The 15621-nt window shown below is 49.5% G+C and overlaps 1 protein-coding gene across 8 annotated transcripts in view; it reads left to right on the top strand.

Annotated features, from left to right (window-relative positions):
* The window catches only part of Ripor2 (RHO family interacting cell polarization regulator 2), a 179580-nt gene that overhangs the window by 80583 nt on the left and 83376 nt on the right, over nt 1–15621 (top strand). The window contains exon 1 of one of the 8 annotated variants that reach the window (XM_078020616.1): nt 3981–4077. The exons of the other annotated variants lie outside the window; for them this stretch is intronic. Coding sequence (XP_077876742.1) covers nt 4017–4077 — 61 coding nt within the window. The 5' untranslated portion in view covers nt 3981–4016. Of the gene's footprint in view, nt 1–3980; nt 4078–15621 lie in introns of those variants that run through there. 8 annotated transcript variants of the gene reach the window in all.

Below are 15621 nucleotides of genomic sequence, written 5' to 3'. Positions count from 1 at the left end.
TTTTGTTCTCTTCCTTAACCCCAGTCGCTGGGCTGCTGGCCTCCGCCACTGAGAAGCCAGGTCTTTTGTGTTGTTTCACACTCACTCCTTACTTCTGAGCCACAGCTGCCCTCTGAGGACACAGATGCCAACTGCCCCTTCTGGTCACTACTCACTGTGCAGGTGTAGAGATGTGACACTGAGCCCCTGAAAACAGGTACAATTGTACTATTAAACTAAAAACATATTCAAAAATAAAATAAAAAATAACTCGCAAAACAGCAGAAACACAATACCCTCTGTAGCCTACAGCCCTGATCTAATCACTGCCTTCCCCGGCCTTAGTGTCTTTTCTAGTTTGGATTTGAAGGGGACCAGAATGTGCCCTGCAGAACATGCCACTTTAGCATGAGGACTATTTACGGCTGAAGGCAATTGAGAAAGAGCAGATGCTGGAAGAATTCTCTGCCTAAAACAAGGTACAAACCTCCCTGTGTGGAGGTGACACAGGCCTCCCTGTGTGGAAGTGTCCCTCTCCCACATGCCAGGAACTTGGTCCCCGGAGGTGGCTCTGATATAACCATGTACAACACCCTTATCTACCTCATATCTCCAGCAATATGCCCCCCTGGGAGCCCACCCTCCTGCCCTGCTGTCTCTGTATGGCCACTTCTTCACAAATTTACTGCCCTTTGTTAACATGGTACGTACGCCACCGCATTTAACCACTTCTTTGGGGCTTGCACTTTTTTTCTCTGAAGACCTTCTGCACAAAGAACTATTAATAAAATTTGCATGCCTTTTTTTCTTATTAATCTATTGTCAGTTTGATTTGAAGGCCTCAGTTATAAACATAAGAGGAAGATTTTCTTCCTTATCTGCAGATTCTGGGACTAACTCCGAAGTGAGAATTCTCGCTCTCTTTCCACACCAGAGCTTTCTACCTTGTTCGTTTTGTTGCCGAAAGCCCTGTCCCGAGGCCAATCCAAAAATGAGGACGTGGTTTTGAGAAGAAGGAAAAGAGGTTTATTGCTTTGGTAGCAAAGGACAGGGGACTCCTGTCCCAAAGGCTGTGATTCTGCCATCCTCAGGAACAGGGGATTTTATAGAGGTGATTCAGAGAAACGGAGATCAGGGAGGAGAGATGGGGAGGAGAAGGTCAGGGAGGAGAGATGGGGAGGAGAGGTCAGGGAGGAGAAGGTCAGGGAGGAGAAATCAGGGAGGAGAATGTCAGGGGAAAGATCAGAGAAGAGAGGGTCAGGAAAATGGTGAGGGAAAGAAGATCAGGGAGGAGAAGGCGGGTGATTAGGGCAAAGAGGATGGGAAGGAGGCTAGGGAAAAGATCATGCAGGAGAAGGTCAAAGAAGGTTGGGAAAAGGAAAAAATCTGTAAGTTTCAAAGCCACAAGGGATACAGTCAAAGCCTCAAGTGACCCCTGTCACAGTTGGCCACCATCGACTCGTGCGCCTCAGTGGCTCTCTGCCTCTCACTGGGTTGAGGAGCTGGAGATGCAGAATTGAAGGAGAAATGGCCCCTCCCTTGAGGACTGGAGGGAGAAGTGACAGAGACAAATATGTGACTCAGGGGAGGGCAGCAGGTCTACTCCCAGGAGTGGGGGGGGGGGCCTCCTAGACGGAGCCTGACCGGAGTAGACAGTTCTCAGGTTGATAGAGATGGGGGCAGGGAGCCTTCCAGGCAGACGGAGTCACGTGAGCAGCAGCTTGAAGTGCCCGAATCTGGAGACCTGCAGATAGCTCCAGGTCCCTTTATTCCTTCAGTGTAGCTCGGGCCTGGGTCAGGCCCTTGGGTGGCTCCTGTCACCTCCTAGGGCTTTTACTCACATGCAGACATTGACTCCAATACCCAGCCTTGGTGTGAGACTGGTGAATCCTGGCGTGGACCGCTGTATCAGCACTGTAGAAGTGGTTCCTTCCTATCATCAGTGTATTTTTTACATTTTGCCCACTTTGGGACTTTCGTATGGATATAATCGATATGTCTTGGAAATTCACTCATCTGGATGCACTTATCCGCAGCTTGCTGGTTTCTAGGTCAGCAAACTGCATGTTTCCCTTGTCTCTCTAAGGTCATTGTGAACTCTGAAGAGCAAGGACCGTGGTGTCTATTTCCCGCTGTCACGGAGTTCTTGGTGGAATTTGTATTTGTTCTGAGGTTCTCAGCTACGGTTTAAGAGGTCTAAACTGGAGAAGAGGAGACTGGAGGCTGTCGAGATTTTGCCTGGAGCCTGGTGACTGATCAGTGTCCATCCCCCTGAGGGGAGAGGCACCCTCCACACACCTGCCAGGCCACAGGCCACAAAGTGCGCTCTAGTTAGCCTCATCTGCTGTGGGATCCCAAGAGAGCTGGTCCAGATCCAGAGACTCCAGGGTCTCATCTGTAAGACGGGATGGTGACGTCCACTCTGTGACAGTGAAACTACAAATGATAGAACCCACTCACGCCTCTCACCTCAACTACACCACCTGAGCTCTCCGCATCTCCTGGTTCCCTACATTGGGGCCCATTTTTGATGTCTATGTAATTAACTGCCGCCCTTGACCAGACACACCATTTGGGTGCAAGTCAGGGCAGGGAGTGGTCAGAGAAAAGCAGGGGAGATGCAGAGACAGGGGCGGCTCTGGCTGTCTGCCTCAGAATCTCTCAACGGGCCCTGAGTCTCCCTGGGGCCAGACAGTCCCTCCTCCCCTGTGCACTGCAGGGAGCTGGTCCTTCCTGGTCCCTGAGCAGCAAGGCATTGGGTGCCAGTGACAAGCCTTTGTGCAACTCTGACCCCCACGCTGTCTGGCTCTCCTGAGGACGGCTCCAGCCTGGTGGAGAGCCGCTGTGGTGCAGCGTCTCTGGGAACTCCCAGCCACCTGCTCAGGAGGGACCCGGTGCTCAGTTCGCCCTCAGAGGCCAGTTCTGCCCTCTGAGATGACGGTTCTCACTGATGGGCTTCTCCAGCCCCATTTTCCACTCTCTTCCAGCAGAAGAGGGCACAGCTTGGGGAGGAGGGCACAGGTTCTTGGCTTGGGACTGGGGGTGGCACTGGAGCACTCTTTTCAAAACCATGCAGTAAATAACGCTCCAGAAATAACCCCCGGGGTCAACAGCCCTCTCTGTCACCTCTGTTTGCATCTCTGAGCTTCTGCGCCCCCTGAGAGACCCTGGGAAATCCCAGCTGAAGTCCCCATCTCTCTCAGAGATCTGGGCCCAGCGCACAGGGCCGGACTTGGAGCAGCTGGGTACGGTGCAGAGGCCCCAGCGCCACAGGAAGGGGCCGTGGCCACCCCTCCCTCGGGGAGGAACTGCTTTTTCAGTTACGTTTTCTCTTTCTCTTCTATTGATAAAGTCTGAACTATCCTGCCAAGTGAATATCGTGAAATGGCAGTTGTCTCACCAAAACCACTTTATCTGCCACCGGCCGTAGATGTAATCGGGACAGTGAGAGCCTGGATCTGTACCGAATTTGGCTTCGACAATGCAAAGTTTCCAGTTCTCAATTGCAAAAGGATTGCAAAACAGAAAAAGCAAGGATTACTGAGAAAAAGTAAAGCTCCCGCCGTCCTCCCAGGCCTGCTCTGGGGTGTAGTGGAGCAGCTGGCTTAACTTTCAGATAAATTGTCATTGAAGAAAAACCAAGATAGGAGAAACGTGAACCCCCTCTTTCAACACAGTCCATTGTGTTCAAAGTCATAAGCAAGAGAGTTAAGAGCCACCTTCCTTTCTAAGAAAATATGAAAGTTAGTGCTTTGAAATAGAATTCATGGCTCTGGGACTTTGAGTGATATCTGCATCCACATCCAGCTGGATCTGCAGCTCCTTCCAAATAGTTCTTTCTTCTCAGCGGTGAGAATTACCTCGTCTGGAATTCCCTCTTCAAAAGGCGCTGAAGCCCATTCACCTATGAATGAAGCTGCAGCCCGGCTGATGCGGAAGGGCCCTCCCCTCCCGGGCAGCAGCTGAGAAGGAAGTCACCCCAGCACTGTGGCCTGACAGCCGGGGAGCACAGACCTGCCGCCCACCATCTCCCCAAGATGCAGTTTCTTGATGTGGAGGAGCCTCTGGCTGATGAGGAGGATGACGTTTTTGGTGAAGGTAAAGGATCTTTCTGGCAGGAGCCGTTCTGATCCGCTTTGCTTTGTTTCGACACCAAGGAAAACTTCTGCGGTACTTTGAAATGACGAAGCGAAGCTTTCTGAGGGAGATAGCTGTGGCAGATATCAACCTGGGCACCGAGGCACCTGGGCAAGGTTGGGCAGGGTTGCCAAGCGGTTCCTCCAAATGTTTTTTTATAAAATCTTGATGGATACAGGTTTGCTTTAGGTCAGAAAACAGTATTGAATCTTTCCGCTGGTCTCTCCTCTGCACTGTGGGGTCTGACGCCTTGGGGGAAGCTGTCCCCAGCTTTCACAGCCAGGCTGCCGGTGGCTGCAGTCTGTGGGCTAAAGTCTGCGTCTGTGCCAGGATTGGTTCTCCCGGGTGCTGTGTAGTTTGGATCTGGCTCTCCTCCTCGGGCAGCACTGGACACCCACGGGCAGCGCCTAGTTTTACACTCTCATTTGACAGCTCTTCCATAAATCGTCTGTGCAGTGGGAAGTTTGCTCTTAGTCTAAGTGGCTCCTCTAGTGATCTACAGAGGTTTTATGCCAGCACTTTCTAGGAGATGGGCCGTAGGCAAGAGCTTTTCTAGAATTTGGACCTGCCTAAATAAACAGGAGTCTGGACCCAGGGATCTTGAGATTTTGATTATTTTCTATTAAAAAAAATGTTCAGTGATTTTTTTAAAAGATTTCTATCAAGTAAGTTCTTCAAAGTGAGACTTTTTTGATGATTAGCCAAGTAATACAAGTTCACGGAGGAAAAATCAGAGAGCATTGCCCAGTAAGAATGCCCCCATCATCTAGTCATCTGGGTTGACAGCTGTCAGTGTTGGGTTCTGTCTTTCTTATTTTTTTCCAACCACATAATTAAGATGATAATTTGGGTTTTCATCACAACTTACACCCATTTGGGGAATGGCTACCTGAGCTTCGCTGCTGTGGCGTTACCCTGATGACTGGCATCGCGAGCCACCCGCGAGGTTGAATCCTAGGCCCCTTCCTTGGCTTTCACTTCTCCCTGAGGGTGTCTTCTCTGGTGATTTCTGCATAGATGCTCACGCTCTTTACAATTTCCCAAATGTGCACCAACAGGAAGATAAGCCTGGGCTGGATGATTTGGTAATTGTTTGTCCACTTTTCACACCAGGAAGGGTTTTCCAGAATGCCCAGCCCATTTCTTTCCCAAAGAGTTTTCCTTTGGGGCTGACTACAGTGTTGAAGAGCGCCATCTCTAGACTGGGGGTTCCACTCGGGATGGGGTGGTGGGGGTCCTTCCTGAAGGGAGCAGGGCTTGATGAACTGCAGGACCCCTCTCCGCAGCCTGCATGAGTGCCAGGTGATTGTTACCTCGGCAGCCCTGCTGAGGGTCAAGTCGGGGGCCAGAGGAGATCCAGCCTGAGTTCCGTTTCTGCCTGGTGTTGCCTGTGCCTGCCTGGCTTTCTCCACGGGGAGCTGGGACAGAGAGAGCTATCAGGTTGCTCGGCTTCTCTTTTTAGCAGATTCCGGATGTTTGCATTGCTCTTGAGGGTGGTGTGGTTGGCCCTGTCCAAACAGATCATCTCATTTGCCTTAATCCTCGTAGATTAGAGAGAGAATCCTTGCAAGTTCAGTGCATTGATCTTCAGTTTCCAGAGTCAGGGCTGGTGTCTGGAAGCTTGGCCAGCTGGTGCCTCCCTCTAACCAAGCTCTGTGCCAGGAAATATCATGAACACTGCAGTTGCCAGGTCTGGGCTTTGCCCATTACCTCACTCCGTGACCTTAAGCAGGTTGCTTAATCTCTCCGTGCCTTAATTTCTTTCTCATAAAGCAAATCACACATGTCATGGGGCTGTGTGCAGATTAAATGCTATTATAGGGAAAGCATTTAGACAGTACCTACACCTGGAAGTCCTCAATAGATGCTAATTCCCTACATTTCAAGGAAGAACATCAGATTTTTTTCACATGTCTGGTTAGTAGATTCAAAGCAGGATTCATTTACATCGGTTTGTAGGCAGCGTTTCAGAGTTTAATGGGGAGGAAACGTTCTTGGAGTAGTCATCTCCATTCTGCACGGCAGCCAGGCTCCTGCTGGGACGTAGCTGTAGGGTCTTGGGCAGGTCTTCATTCTCTCCAGCCTTGTTCATCAAATCAGAGGGTCGATTGCATTGTCTGAGATCTCACTTCTTAAAAACCTCAGAATTCTACTTACTCTTCTCTGCATGGTGACGTGTCTACCTAGGCCTCGTGCCTTGTTCTAGGTCTCACCTAGGGGATGGCTCACTTTCCGTCCTATCGAAGCAGAGGCTTTCCACAGGCTGAGTTTCCTCTAAGTAAAGAAAGGAACAGGCTTGTTACCAGGACAAGGATATGCCCTTGCCACTAACACATGTTCAGAGGAAACCCTGTCCCCTAAAGGAACATAAGTTTAGAATTTACGCCCATTTAGTCGAATACACACACACACACACACACACACACACACACTCATTTAGATGTACAGACTCCGTAACGACAGGGGGTTGGGGGGGGAGAGGTGGTGATGAGTCACACTCATGATGTTTTCTAAACTGCCTTTCTGATCCTGTTTGCTTCAGCTATTATTTTCTGTGGTTAAAGAAAATGTTAAGGTTTACAGATCGAGGAAGCACTGGTGTGCAACTCCGCTCTTTTCCACAGCAGGTTGCATAGGAAGAGAGAAAGAAAAACAGTCTCCACCCACACACCACACCACAACCCCAGTATTTATTTCTCTCTCTCTCTCTCTCTCTCTCTCTCTCTCTCTCTCTCTCACACACACACACACACACACACACACAGCCCTCAGTTTGCTTTCTAAACACCACCAATGTCATTATGTCATTTAGAAATAGTGACTCTTGGGTAGATGTGATCTTTCTTGGGAGCTGGTTGATTTGATTATCGGGGTATTCAAAAAACGGTGATTAGATTGAGAGGCTCTTTCCCCTTGGCTGCCTCAAACTTATCAAATTCAAGGGCTTTATCTGTTTCGGCACCATGTGGTCCTGACAGCCAGCCTGGTGAACGTAGAAGTAGCCGGACGAGGGATCGTGGTGACGGTGACGACCCTGGAGAGGGTGGAGACTGAAGAGAGAACACAGGGCCACACACAGGGGAGCCCTGAGCCAGCTCAGAGCTGGCAGAATTCATGTGGGGGAGGAAATCTCTCCAGGCTCTGGTCGGTCAGCATCTCCCTGCTGAATTTACTCCTGAGCGCAAGTTAGAGCTGCAGTGGCCTCTGGAGAAGGCCAGACCTCGATGCCTCCATCTGCAGCCTGCTCAGGGGCCTGCTGTCCCGGGGTGCCATGATCAGAGCACAAGACACATGTGCAGAGCTCACAGCAGAGGTACAAAGTCTTCTCCGGCACTTGTTCCCTGCCTGTTCGGATCTCCCTCATGGCCACGTGGAACTGCGTCTTGTAATGTGCCTGGGGCTGGCTCAGCACACCACAGCAGAGCAGAAAGCTCCCCGCCTGCTGGGTAACAGTGTCTGGGAAATCAGTTCCTCTCCCCAGCGAAGGCAGAGCCTCCAGGCAGACATGAGTGGCAAGGGGAAGTCCACTGGACCACGGGCTGCTGGCAGCTCTTGAAGAGACCCGCAGGGGGGCTGGGACAAGGCCACCCACTGGAACCAGTCCCTCATGTTTCCCCAGGCTGCCCGTCCGACTCTTCCTCTTTCAAAGGGAACTAAGAGTGAGCAATAGGATTGCAAAATGAGTGTCAAGAAAATCATTTCTTGCAGTTAGGATACCTGCCCGCTTTTTATGGACTGTTTAGGAAACCAGGGTACTTCTATTGTTTTTATTTGTGTTTTTATAAATAGATAAACAACGACACAATCTGTTGAAATCTGATATATTTTGATACTGCATACTGAATTGCATTTGCCCCTTCCAAAATTGGAAGAAAGAGAGAGAGAGAAAAGAGATTCAGGCATGATAGCGCATGCCTGTAATCTCAGCAATTCAGGCGACTGAGGCAGGAGGATTACAAGTTCAAGGCCAGCCTTAGCAAGTTAGAGAGGCCCTGAGCAACTGAGTGAGACCCTGTCTCAAAATAAAGAATAAAAAAGGGCTGGGGATGTGGCTCCGTGGTTAAGTGCACCTGGGCTCAATCCCCCAAAAAAGTAGGAGGCAATGGAGGAAGGAAGGAACTTTAGTCGGTTATTTCACTGCTGTGGCTAAAGGATCTGACCAGAGCAACTGGAGAGGAGGAAGAGTTTATTTGAGGGCTCAGAGTTTCAGAGGTCTTAGTCCAGAGAAGGCTGACTCCATTCCTTTGGGCTCGAGGTGAGGCTGAACGCCATGGTGGAGGAGTGTGGCAGAGGGAGGCAGCTGACATCACCAGGAAGTAGACAGATGCCAGCTCCAGGTACAGATGTGCACACCCAAGCCACGCCCCCAGTGAATCACCTCCTCCAGCCACACCCCCTGCCGCCAGCCACCACTCAGAGACTCCCATCAGGGGTTACTTCACTAGCTGGGTTAAGGCAGTCAACCATTTCTCCTCTGAACCTTCTTGCATTGTCTCACTCGTGAGCTTTTGGGGAACAGCGCATATCCAAGCCATAACAGAAGGAAAACTAAAATATAGGTATAAAACCAGTAAATTGTGCAAGTGTAGACGGGTTGTCGACACCTTCATGGAAAAAGTAAGAGAAGTAGAACATGAAAGTGTGGGAGCCTTGGGTAGAACATGTTGGCGCTGTCTGTTTGATCAATGCTACGTCTCATGTCACGTGGACAAATGCCATCGTGGTTATTTAACCATGTCGAATCTTTCTCAAGGAATATCTGGGGTCCCAAGTGGACTCAAGTCGTGGCACTGGAGAAAAGATGGGGCGAGGTTGTCCTCGTTTCTTGGGCTGAAAACAATTGATCACTCTTTGCTTTCACGACTGGCCAAGACTGATGGACGCATCTCCACCCTGGGGCTCCTGGATACCCTCTGTGTCCCGGGATCCGTAGCACTCAGACCTCCCCATGGTAATTCTGCCTGCCTGACTGCAGCTTTGGATTAATGAAAAGCAGCCTCTTCCCATAGATGTCTAAGAAGCTTCCTTGGCTGGTGCCAAAGTACTGGTGTCACTTCAGGGACACACGCTAAAACAGCACACGGCCCAACAGCTAGGCAGGCTGTCAGCCTCGCCATCGAGCCACCCTCGGACGGATGGTCTCAGGGACCTCAGAGCCACCTATGCAGATGAGTCCAGTGCTGAAAGGGGCCCCCCAGCACGGGCAACGCACCTTAAATGTTTATTCTAGTATCTCCACGAGAAGCCAGCAGTCTTAGCTGTTTAGGCAGAGTGAAGGTGTGCTCAGGTGTGTCTTCTATAGGATTCCACCTGTGCAAACTCATTGTACAGGTGATAGTCTCTTAAAAAGAAAGGTGGGAAAAGAAATGTGAAGGTGTTGTCACAACGTTGAATAAATGGGGAAGACTATCTTCCTGTCCTCGATAGGGCCGTGTCACGTACTCAAGCCAACACATCCGTGGACGAGAGGCCACCTATCCAGTCAACCAGGCCACGGTGTCTCCTGGAGCTTAGCAGGTGCCAGCCTGTTCAGCTTCTCCTTTATTTTTAAAAGGCTAAATTTTGCCCATGGACTGTTTGCCAAAAGCTGTGATGGCTAATTACGATGCTTCCTATTAAGTTTGACTCCAGAGTGATTCTAAAGGAGGAAAAGGTCTTAGTTGAGCCAAATTAAAATGACTGTTTCAAGAACCAAAAAGAAAGCAGGACAATTGGACAGGAAGAAAAACAAATTAGGAGAGGGCAGTCCTATCAAGTCAAAACGAAAGAGAAAATGGACCCCAAACCGGGGCGCAGGTGGGACCGGAACACTCGCAGGCTTCCCCACGTGCAGTGGGCTCCAGGCTCATCTGTGCTGTTCCCTGGGGGCCTGGGGGCCCCAAGGCAGCTGTGCACCTGAGAGGAAAGAAGGCTGAGTGGAGAACCTCAGCTCCATCCAAGCCAATGCGCCCCGAGTTCACACAGCTGAGCACCTCTCGCCGTGTGGTGTAGACAGAGCACATCCCACCAATCATCTGGGGTCTCTTGTCATGAAAGCAACAAGCTACTCCTTTATGTCTCTCTGTTTTTAATGGAAAGGTTTGACCCATGCTGGGATAACAATTGGAAGACAAAGATAAGGAGCCAGGTGTGGTGGCGCCTGCCTGTAATCCCAGTGACTGGGGAGGCTGAGGCAGGAGGGTCACAAGAGCAAGGCCAGCCTCAGCAACTTAAGGAAACAGTGTCTCAAAATAAAAAAAAAAAAAATAGAAGAGGCTGGGGGGGGGGGGGTTAAGCACCCGATTCCACCCCCAGTCTCATGAAGAAGGAAAACTAGCAGTGATGATGGCCAGTTTTTCGGCACCAGTTGTGTGTGTGTATTATCCTCACTCCTGCCCTCTATGTCTGGAACTTTTCATGCCTCAACTTAACGAATGCTTCAGAGAGGACAGTTAACCCATTAAGTCCCATGTTTTTAGTTCTGCAGATATTTCAATGAAATTGACATGAGTGCACAGAAGTAGGTTGGAAATCACACTGTAAACCTTATTACGTAACGTCATTAATAACAACAATGGATATTATTGCTAATCGCTTATCTGTAACTTTTATCAAAAGAATAGAACTCTAAAAGCATAAACGTTTATTTCAACCTCACTATGAAGAGTATATTTGTGGCTGAGTTTCATTGTTTACGGTGTCCCAGGTAGGGGGTGATGGGACACAGCAGCTCAGGGAGACTGTAAAAGTGAGGCAACCTCGGGCTCCTAGGGAGGGCCAGTGTGTCTGTTTCTCCAGCCGACAGAAGAGAAAACATATCAACTTTGTAAAGATTTGCAGTCATAGAGAACCTAGTGAGCAGAGAAGAAAATCCTGCAGGTCTTCATGTTCTGCGCGGCTTCCCTCCCGTCTGGACTGTGGGGAGCTGAGCGCGGCCATGATTGCACCCTGGGACTCGGCTCTCACGGGGAGGACTCTTCTTCTGCAAGACTCTGTTGCACATCATTTATCAGAGCTAGAAGTCACGAGCTAGACATAGGAGAGAGGGATCTGTCTTCCAGATCGCAAGCTGTCAGCTGGCTAAGCTGCTGGACTCAGCTTTTTCTTCTCTGGAATTTCCCCTCCAGAAAGCGCTGCGAGGGAATAAGTGCGGAGACATTTCCTATGGTGCGGTCTTTTCCTTCTGTTGGTAACAGCATGGGGTACTGGTAGAGTGGCATTTAGGAAAATATGCCGGAGATGCAGTAGGCAGGTGCTTTGTGGAAGGTGCTTTTACTCCCTTAAGCTAGCTTGTGTGACTGAAACCCTGGAAACGGGCGCTTCTCCTCAAGTCCTGGCCCACATGCCGTGGGTCTCCATTAACATCTCTCAAAACCAAAAACCATCAAAACTTAAAATCCCACCACGAAGTCTGATAAAAAGCCCCTCTAGAAAGCACCGCCGCTCCGAGTGACAGGCACACTGCCACTGGGGCTTGTGTCGTGTGCTCCCTCTGCCAGGGGCTTCCAGAGCAGGGTCAGGCGCCTTCTCCAACCTGCTGCTGTAGCAAGTATTTACATACAGAATCTCTTCAATCTTTGATTTTTACCATTCAGAGTTCAAACTCTGGGAAAGTAGCAATATGCTACAGAATAAATAAAGTATTTGAATTCAAACTATCAAGTTCGACTTACTAGTTGTTTGATTTTAGTCAAATTATCTAACCCTTCAGAAACTTCAATTCCTCCTTCCACATGGAAATTACAATACTGATGGTGGTGATGGTGGTGATGGTGGTAATAATGATATTGGGTGAAGATGTGATGGTGGTGATGGTAATGGTGATGGTGGTAGTGGTGGTGGTGATGATGATGGTGGTGGTGTTGGTAGTGGTGGTGATGGTTTTGATGATAGAGGTATTGATAGTGATGATGGTTGAAATGATGATGATGGGGATGGGGATAATGGTGATGGTGTTGGTGATTTCAATGATGCTGGGGATGATGATGGTGGTGATGGTGTTGGTGATGATGATAGTGGTAATATTGGTGATGGTGGTAGTGCTGGTGATGGTGATGGTGATGGTGGTGATGGTGATGATGGTGATGATAATAATAATGATGGTGTTTGTCCCTTCAAAAAATAACTGAGGTTAAGGGGGATAATGCATGAGACAAATGAAAGTCATTCGGGGCTCACTACGTCGATGTCAACTATTATTCCACTGCCATTTTCTCAGTTGTCCTGGCTTCCCAAGTCTATACAGTTTCCCTCTTCTACTCCTGGTTTTTGTCACAAACAAGGACAAGTTGGCTTAATCAAAGACACGGCAGATTAGAGCAGGGCTGTTGAGACTGCCCCTTTCCCAGGGCTGTAGAGATGCCTCTGGCTCAGAGACAGCGAGCCTGGCTGCCCCCGATCCTCAGCATGTGACCAAGGCAGGGCTCAGAATAACCTCCCTGCTTGGCACAGACGCAGGGCCCAGTGTCTTCCCCACTTTCTCTCGCTGTCACCAATCTGCTCTCCCTTTGGGTATTGAAGAGCAGAAGACACGATGGCAGTGTTTGGTGGAGAGGGGCCTGTTGCCTGGTCCGTAAGAGCTGGAGGTGGAGGCCCTTCCTGACAGTATCTCTAGCCACAGTCGGGACCTGTTTCCTGGTGAGCATTTACTGTGGTGAACTCATCCCCGTTTCTGCCAACCTCTTCTCCGCTTTCCAGAGCTCTTTCAGGAATGTAATCTGAAGAGGGCTGCCCTTTCCTCATGTGTTAACCATTTCTAGTTTGTAGTCGTCACCACTCTAAACTTTGATCATACATGTATACACGTACATATCCACAGGCACACGCAGACACATTCATATTACTGCATCATCTTGGGACAGTAACTAGGATTTTAAACGAAACCTCTATAATTTCCCCTTGGGAGGCACTCTGTTCATTTTTGCTTCCTTGGCTCCTTAAATATTTCCCATGGTGAATAACGATGACCCTCTGCTTACGTGCATTACGTGCATTTGCCTGTGAGGATGCTCACGGCACATGAAGGTACAGGAGGACAGACACTAGCCTCCGGTGCTCAGTCCACGACTACAGAGGCAAGAGAGCAGGTGCGGAGAATCAGCCCTGGGGGAACTGACCATTCACAAGGCTCTGTTCTGACCAGGGCTCACCACTGGCCAGTGAGGTTTGCAATGACCCCAGCCGTAGCAGGGCCGACCAGGAATGGACCACCGGACCTTCCTACGGCGAGGAAGACTGTGGGTGGTGGGTCAGAAGCTTCCTCTTCCATCTGTGAAGACCTAGCACATCTTGTCATTTACAAAAGCATCGCCATGCCGAGGACAGAGAACCCCTGCATCTTCCTAACATTGACGATAAGCCCAGAAAGGCCACGGCCAATGCCTTCAGAACCCGCGTTCATGGGTTGGACTGAGAAAGCAAGCCAGAGGCTCTCTGCCTGCTCTTGTTCCAGGCAGGGGCTGACAAGCCACCACTTGCAGGCCGAGTGCAGCCCGCAGCACGAGAGGGGCCTTCACAGATGAACATCTGCAATTGGTTCCATGTAAGGTACAAACTTTGACCCTCAGTTCAGGAAAATTAATTGAAAATTAATTGGAGAAGTCTCTCAAAGATAAATAATTCCATTCTTTAGTACACCATTATTACCAAAAAAAGTACTCAATGATTGTACTCTAAACTTCGTCAGTAAAAACTGTGAAATTTTGCTTTTCCCCCCTTGTTATGAGTATCTGCGTAATTTCCTCATTTTTACCTCTTGGCCCACAAATCCTAAAATATCTCTTACCTGGCTATTTAGACAGAAGGCCTTTGTGTGGGCTAGGAGCGTCTTCTCCTTATTAAGTCTCTAGCTGGGAAGGGACTTACCCCCTCTTGGTTATGTTGAAACTCTTAAAGACAGTTCATATCATCCTATTACATAATAATGTAACGGAAGTTGGAAGGGGGACAAAAATAAGGGGTGCTACACAGCGTGCTCTGGCTGCAGAGGGGGTGGTATCATGCACAGGGTGAAGGAGGACGAGGTAAATGGCCAAATATCTGTCTCCAAGCTCAACAGTAAATAAGGCGAAAGAAGACAGCTCACAGCCAGTGTCCAGGGGCCTCCCACTTACTCCCCTGCACCACTGCGAGGGACCTCTCTCCCCAGGAGACGAGGGCTCCCAGGCCTGTGAGATCAGAAGCCCTTTGACCTACTCATAGTCAACGACTGATCCGCAAGCAGGACCCAAGATGGTCTTGGGGGCTTTCCCACACACGCAAGTCCCCTACTTCACAAGGAGCATCGACGCAGGCCTCCTCCGAGGGCATCCCCCAAAAAACCACAGATGGGAAGTGCATTACCTTGATGTCAGAAGATTACATGGGATTAGTGGGGTTTTGATCTTCCCAAACCAGTGCTGGCTCCTGCCCACTGCCCCAAGTCTGTAAGGCAGACCAGCATGAGCGTGCTCAGCCTGCATGTTAATTTGAGAACAAGGAAGCCTTTTCAAAAGAGACGCGACAGGAGAGAGCTAAAAGCACTGCCACACACACCCATGCACATTTAGCAGGGGCTGCTCGGCTCCTGGTTGCTAAGCATTAGAAGAAGTAGGAATGTTTAGCTCTATTAGGCATCTCTGAGCAGCTCTGGCTGGCTGGAGGGGGAAGTCAATCTTTCTACTAAAAAGACTTAGGAAACTCTTGTGCGCTGTTGGTGGGAATGTAAATCATGGTGAGTTAGTCAGCCTTCTATCACTGTGATCAAAACACCTGACATAAACAACTGAAAGAGGCAAGTTTATGTTGGCTCCTGGTCTCCGAGGTTCAGTCCGCGGTTGGCTGACTCCATTGCTTTGGGCCTGAGGCAAAGCAGAACATCATGGCAGAGGGTGCGGCAGAGCAGAGCCGCTCGGCTCAGGGCAGCCAGGAAGCAGAGACTGAAAGAGAGCAGAAGGGTGCAGGGACAAGATCTAGTCCCCAGGACACACTCCCTGGACTTACTTCCTCCAATCAGGCCTCACCTGCCTACAGTGAGTTCATTCAAATGATTCATTCATCAAATGGATCAATCCACTGATGAGGTCAGAGCCCTGATCCAGTCATCACCTAAAAGTCCCACCTCTGAGCGTGGCTGCACTGGGAACACGCATTCAACACAGGAGACTGTGGGGGAGGTTCTGGATCCAAACTGTAACAGGTGGTGATGTAAAATTGGGTGCCATTGCTATGGGAAATAGTAAGGCAATGCTTCAGAATATTAAAAATAGCATCACTAAAAGATCCAGATTCCAGTCTGGGAATATACCCAAAGAAATTGAAAGAGGGTCTTGAAAAGGTAGGTGTACACTGTATTTGAGTGTTACTGACAACGGCCAAGTGGTGCAAGCAGTTAAGTATCCCTTGAAGGAGAAGGCACCTGTGAACTGTGGCACACACACACACGGAGAACGATTCAGCTCTAAGGAGAGAAACTCTGACACATGCTACAACATGGGTGAATCTTAAGGACATTATGCTAAGCAAATTCAGTCTCAAAAAAGACAAATA

The sequence above is a fragment of the Ictidomys tridecemlineatus genome, chromosome 8, assembly GCF_052094955.1.
Source record: "Ictidomys tridecemlineatus isolate mIctTri1 chromosome 8, mIctTri1.hap1, whole genome shotgun sequence".
Lineage (NCBI taxonomy): Eukaryota > Metazoa > Chordata > Mammalia > Rodentia > Sciuridae > Ictidomys > Ictidomys tridecemlineatus.
Note: the sequence above shows the minus strand (reverse complement) of the source record. Positions and strands in the feature narration are given on the sequence as shown.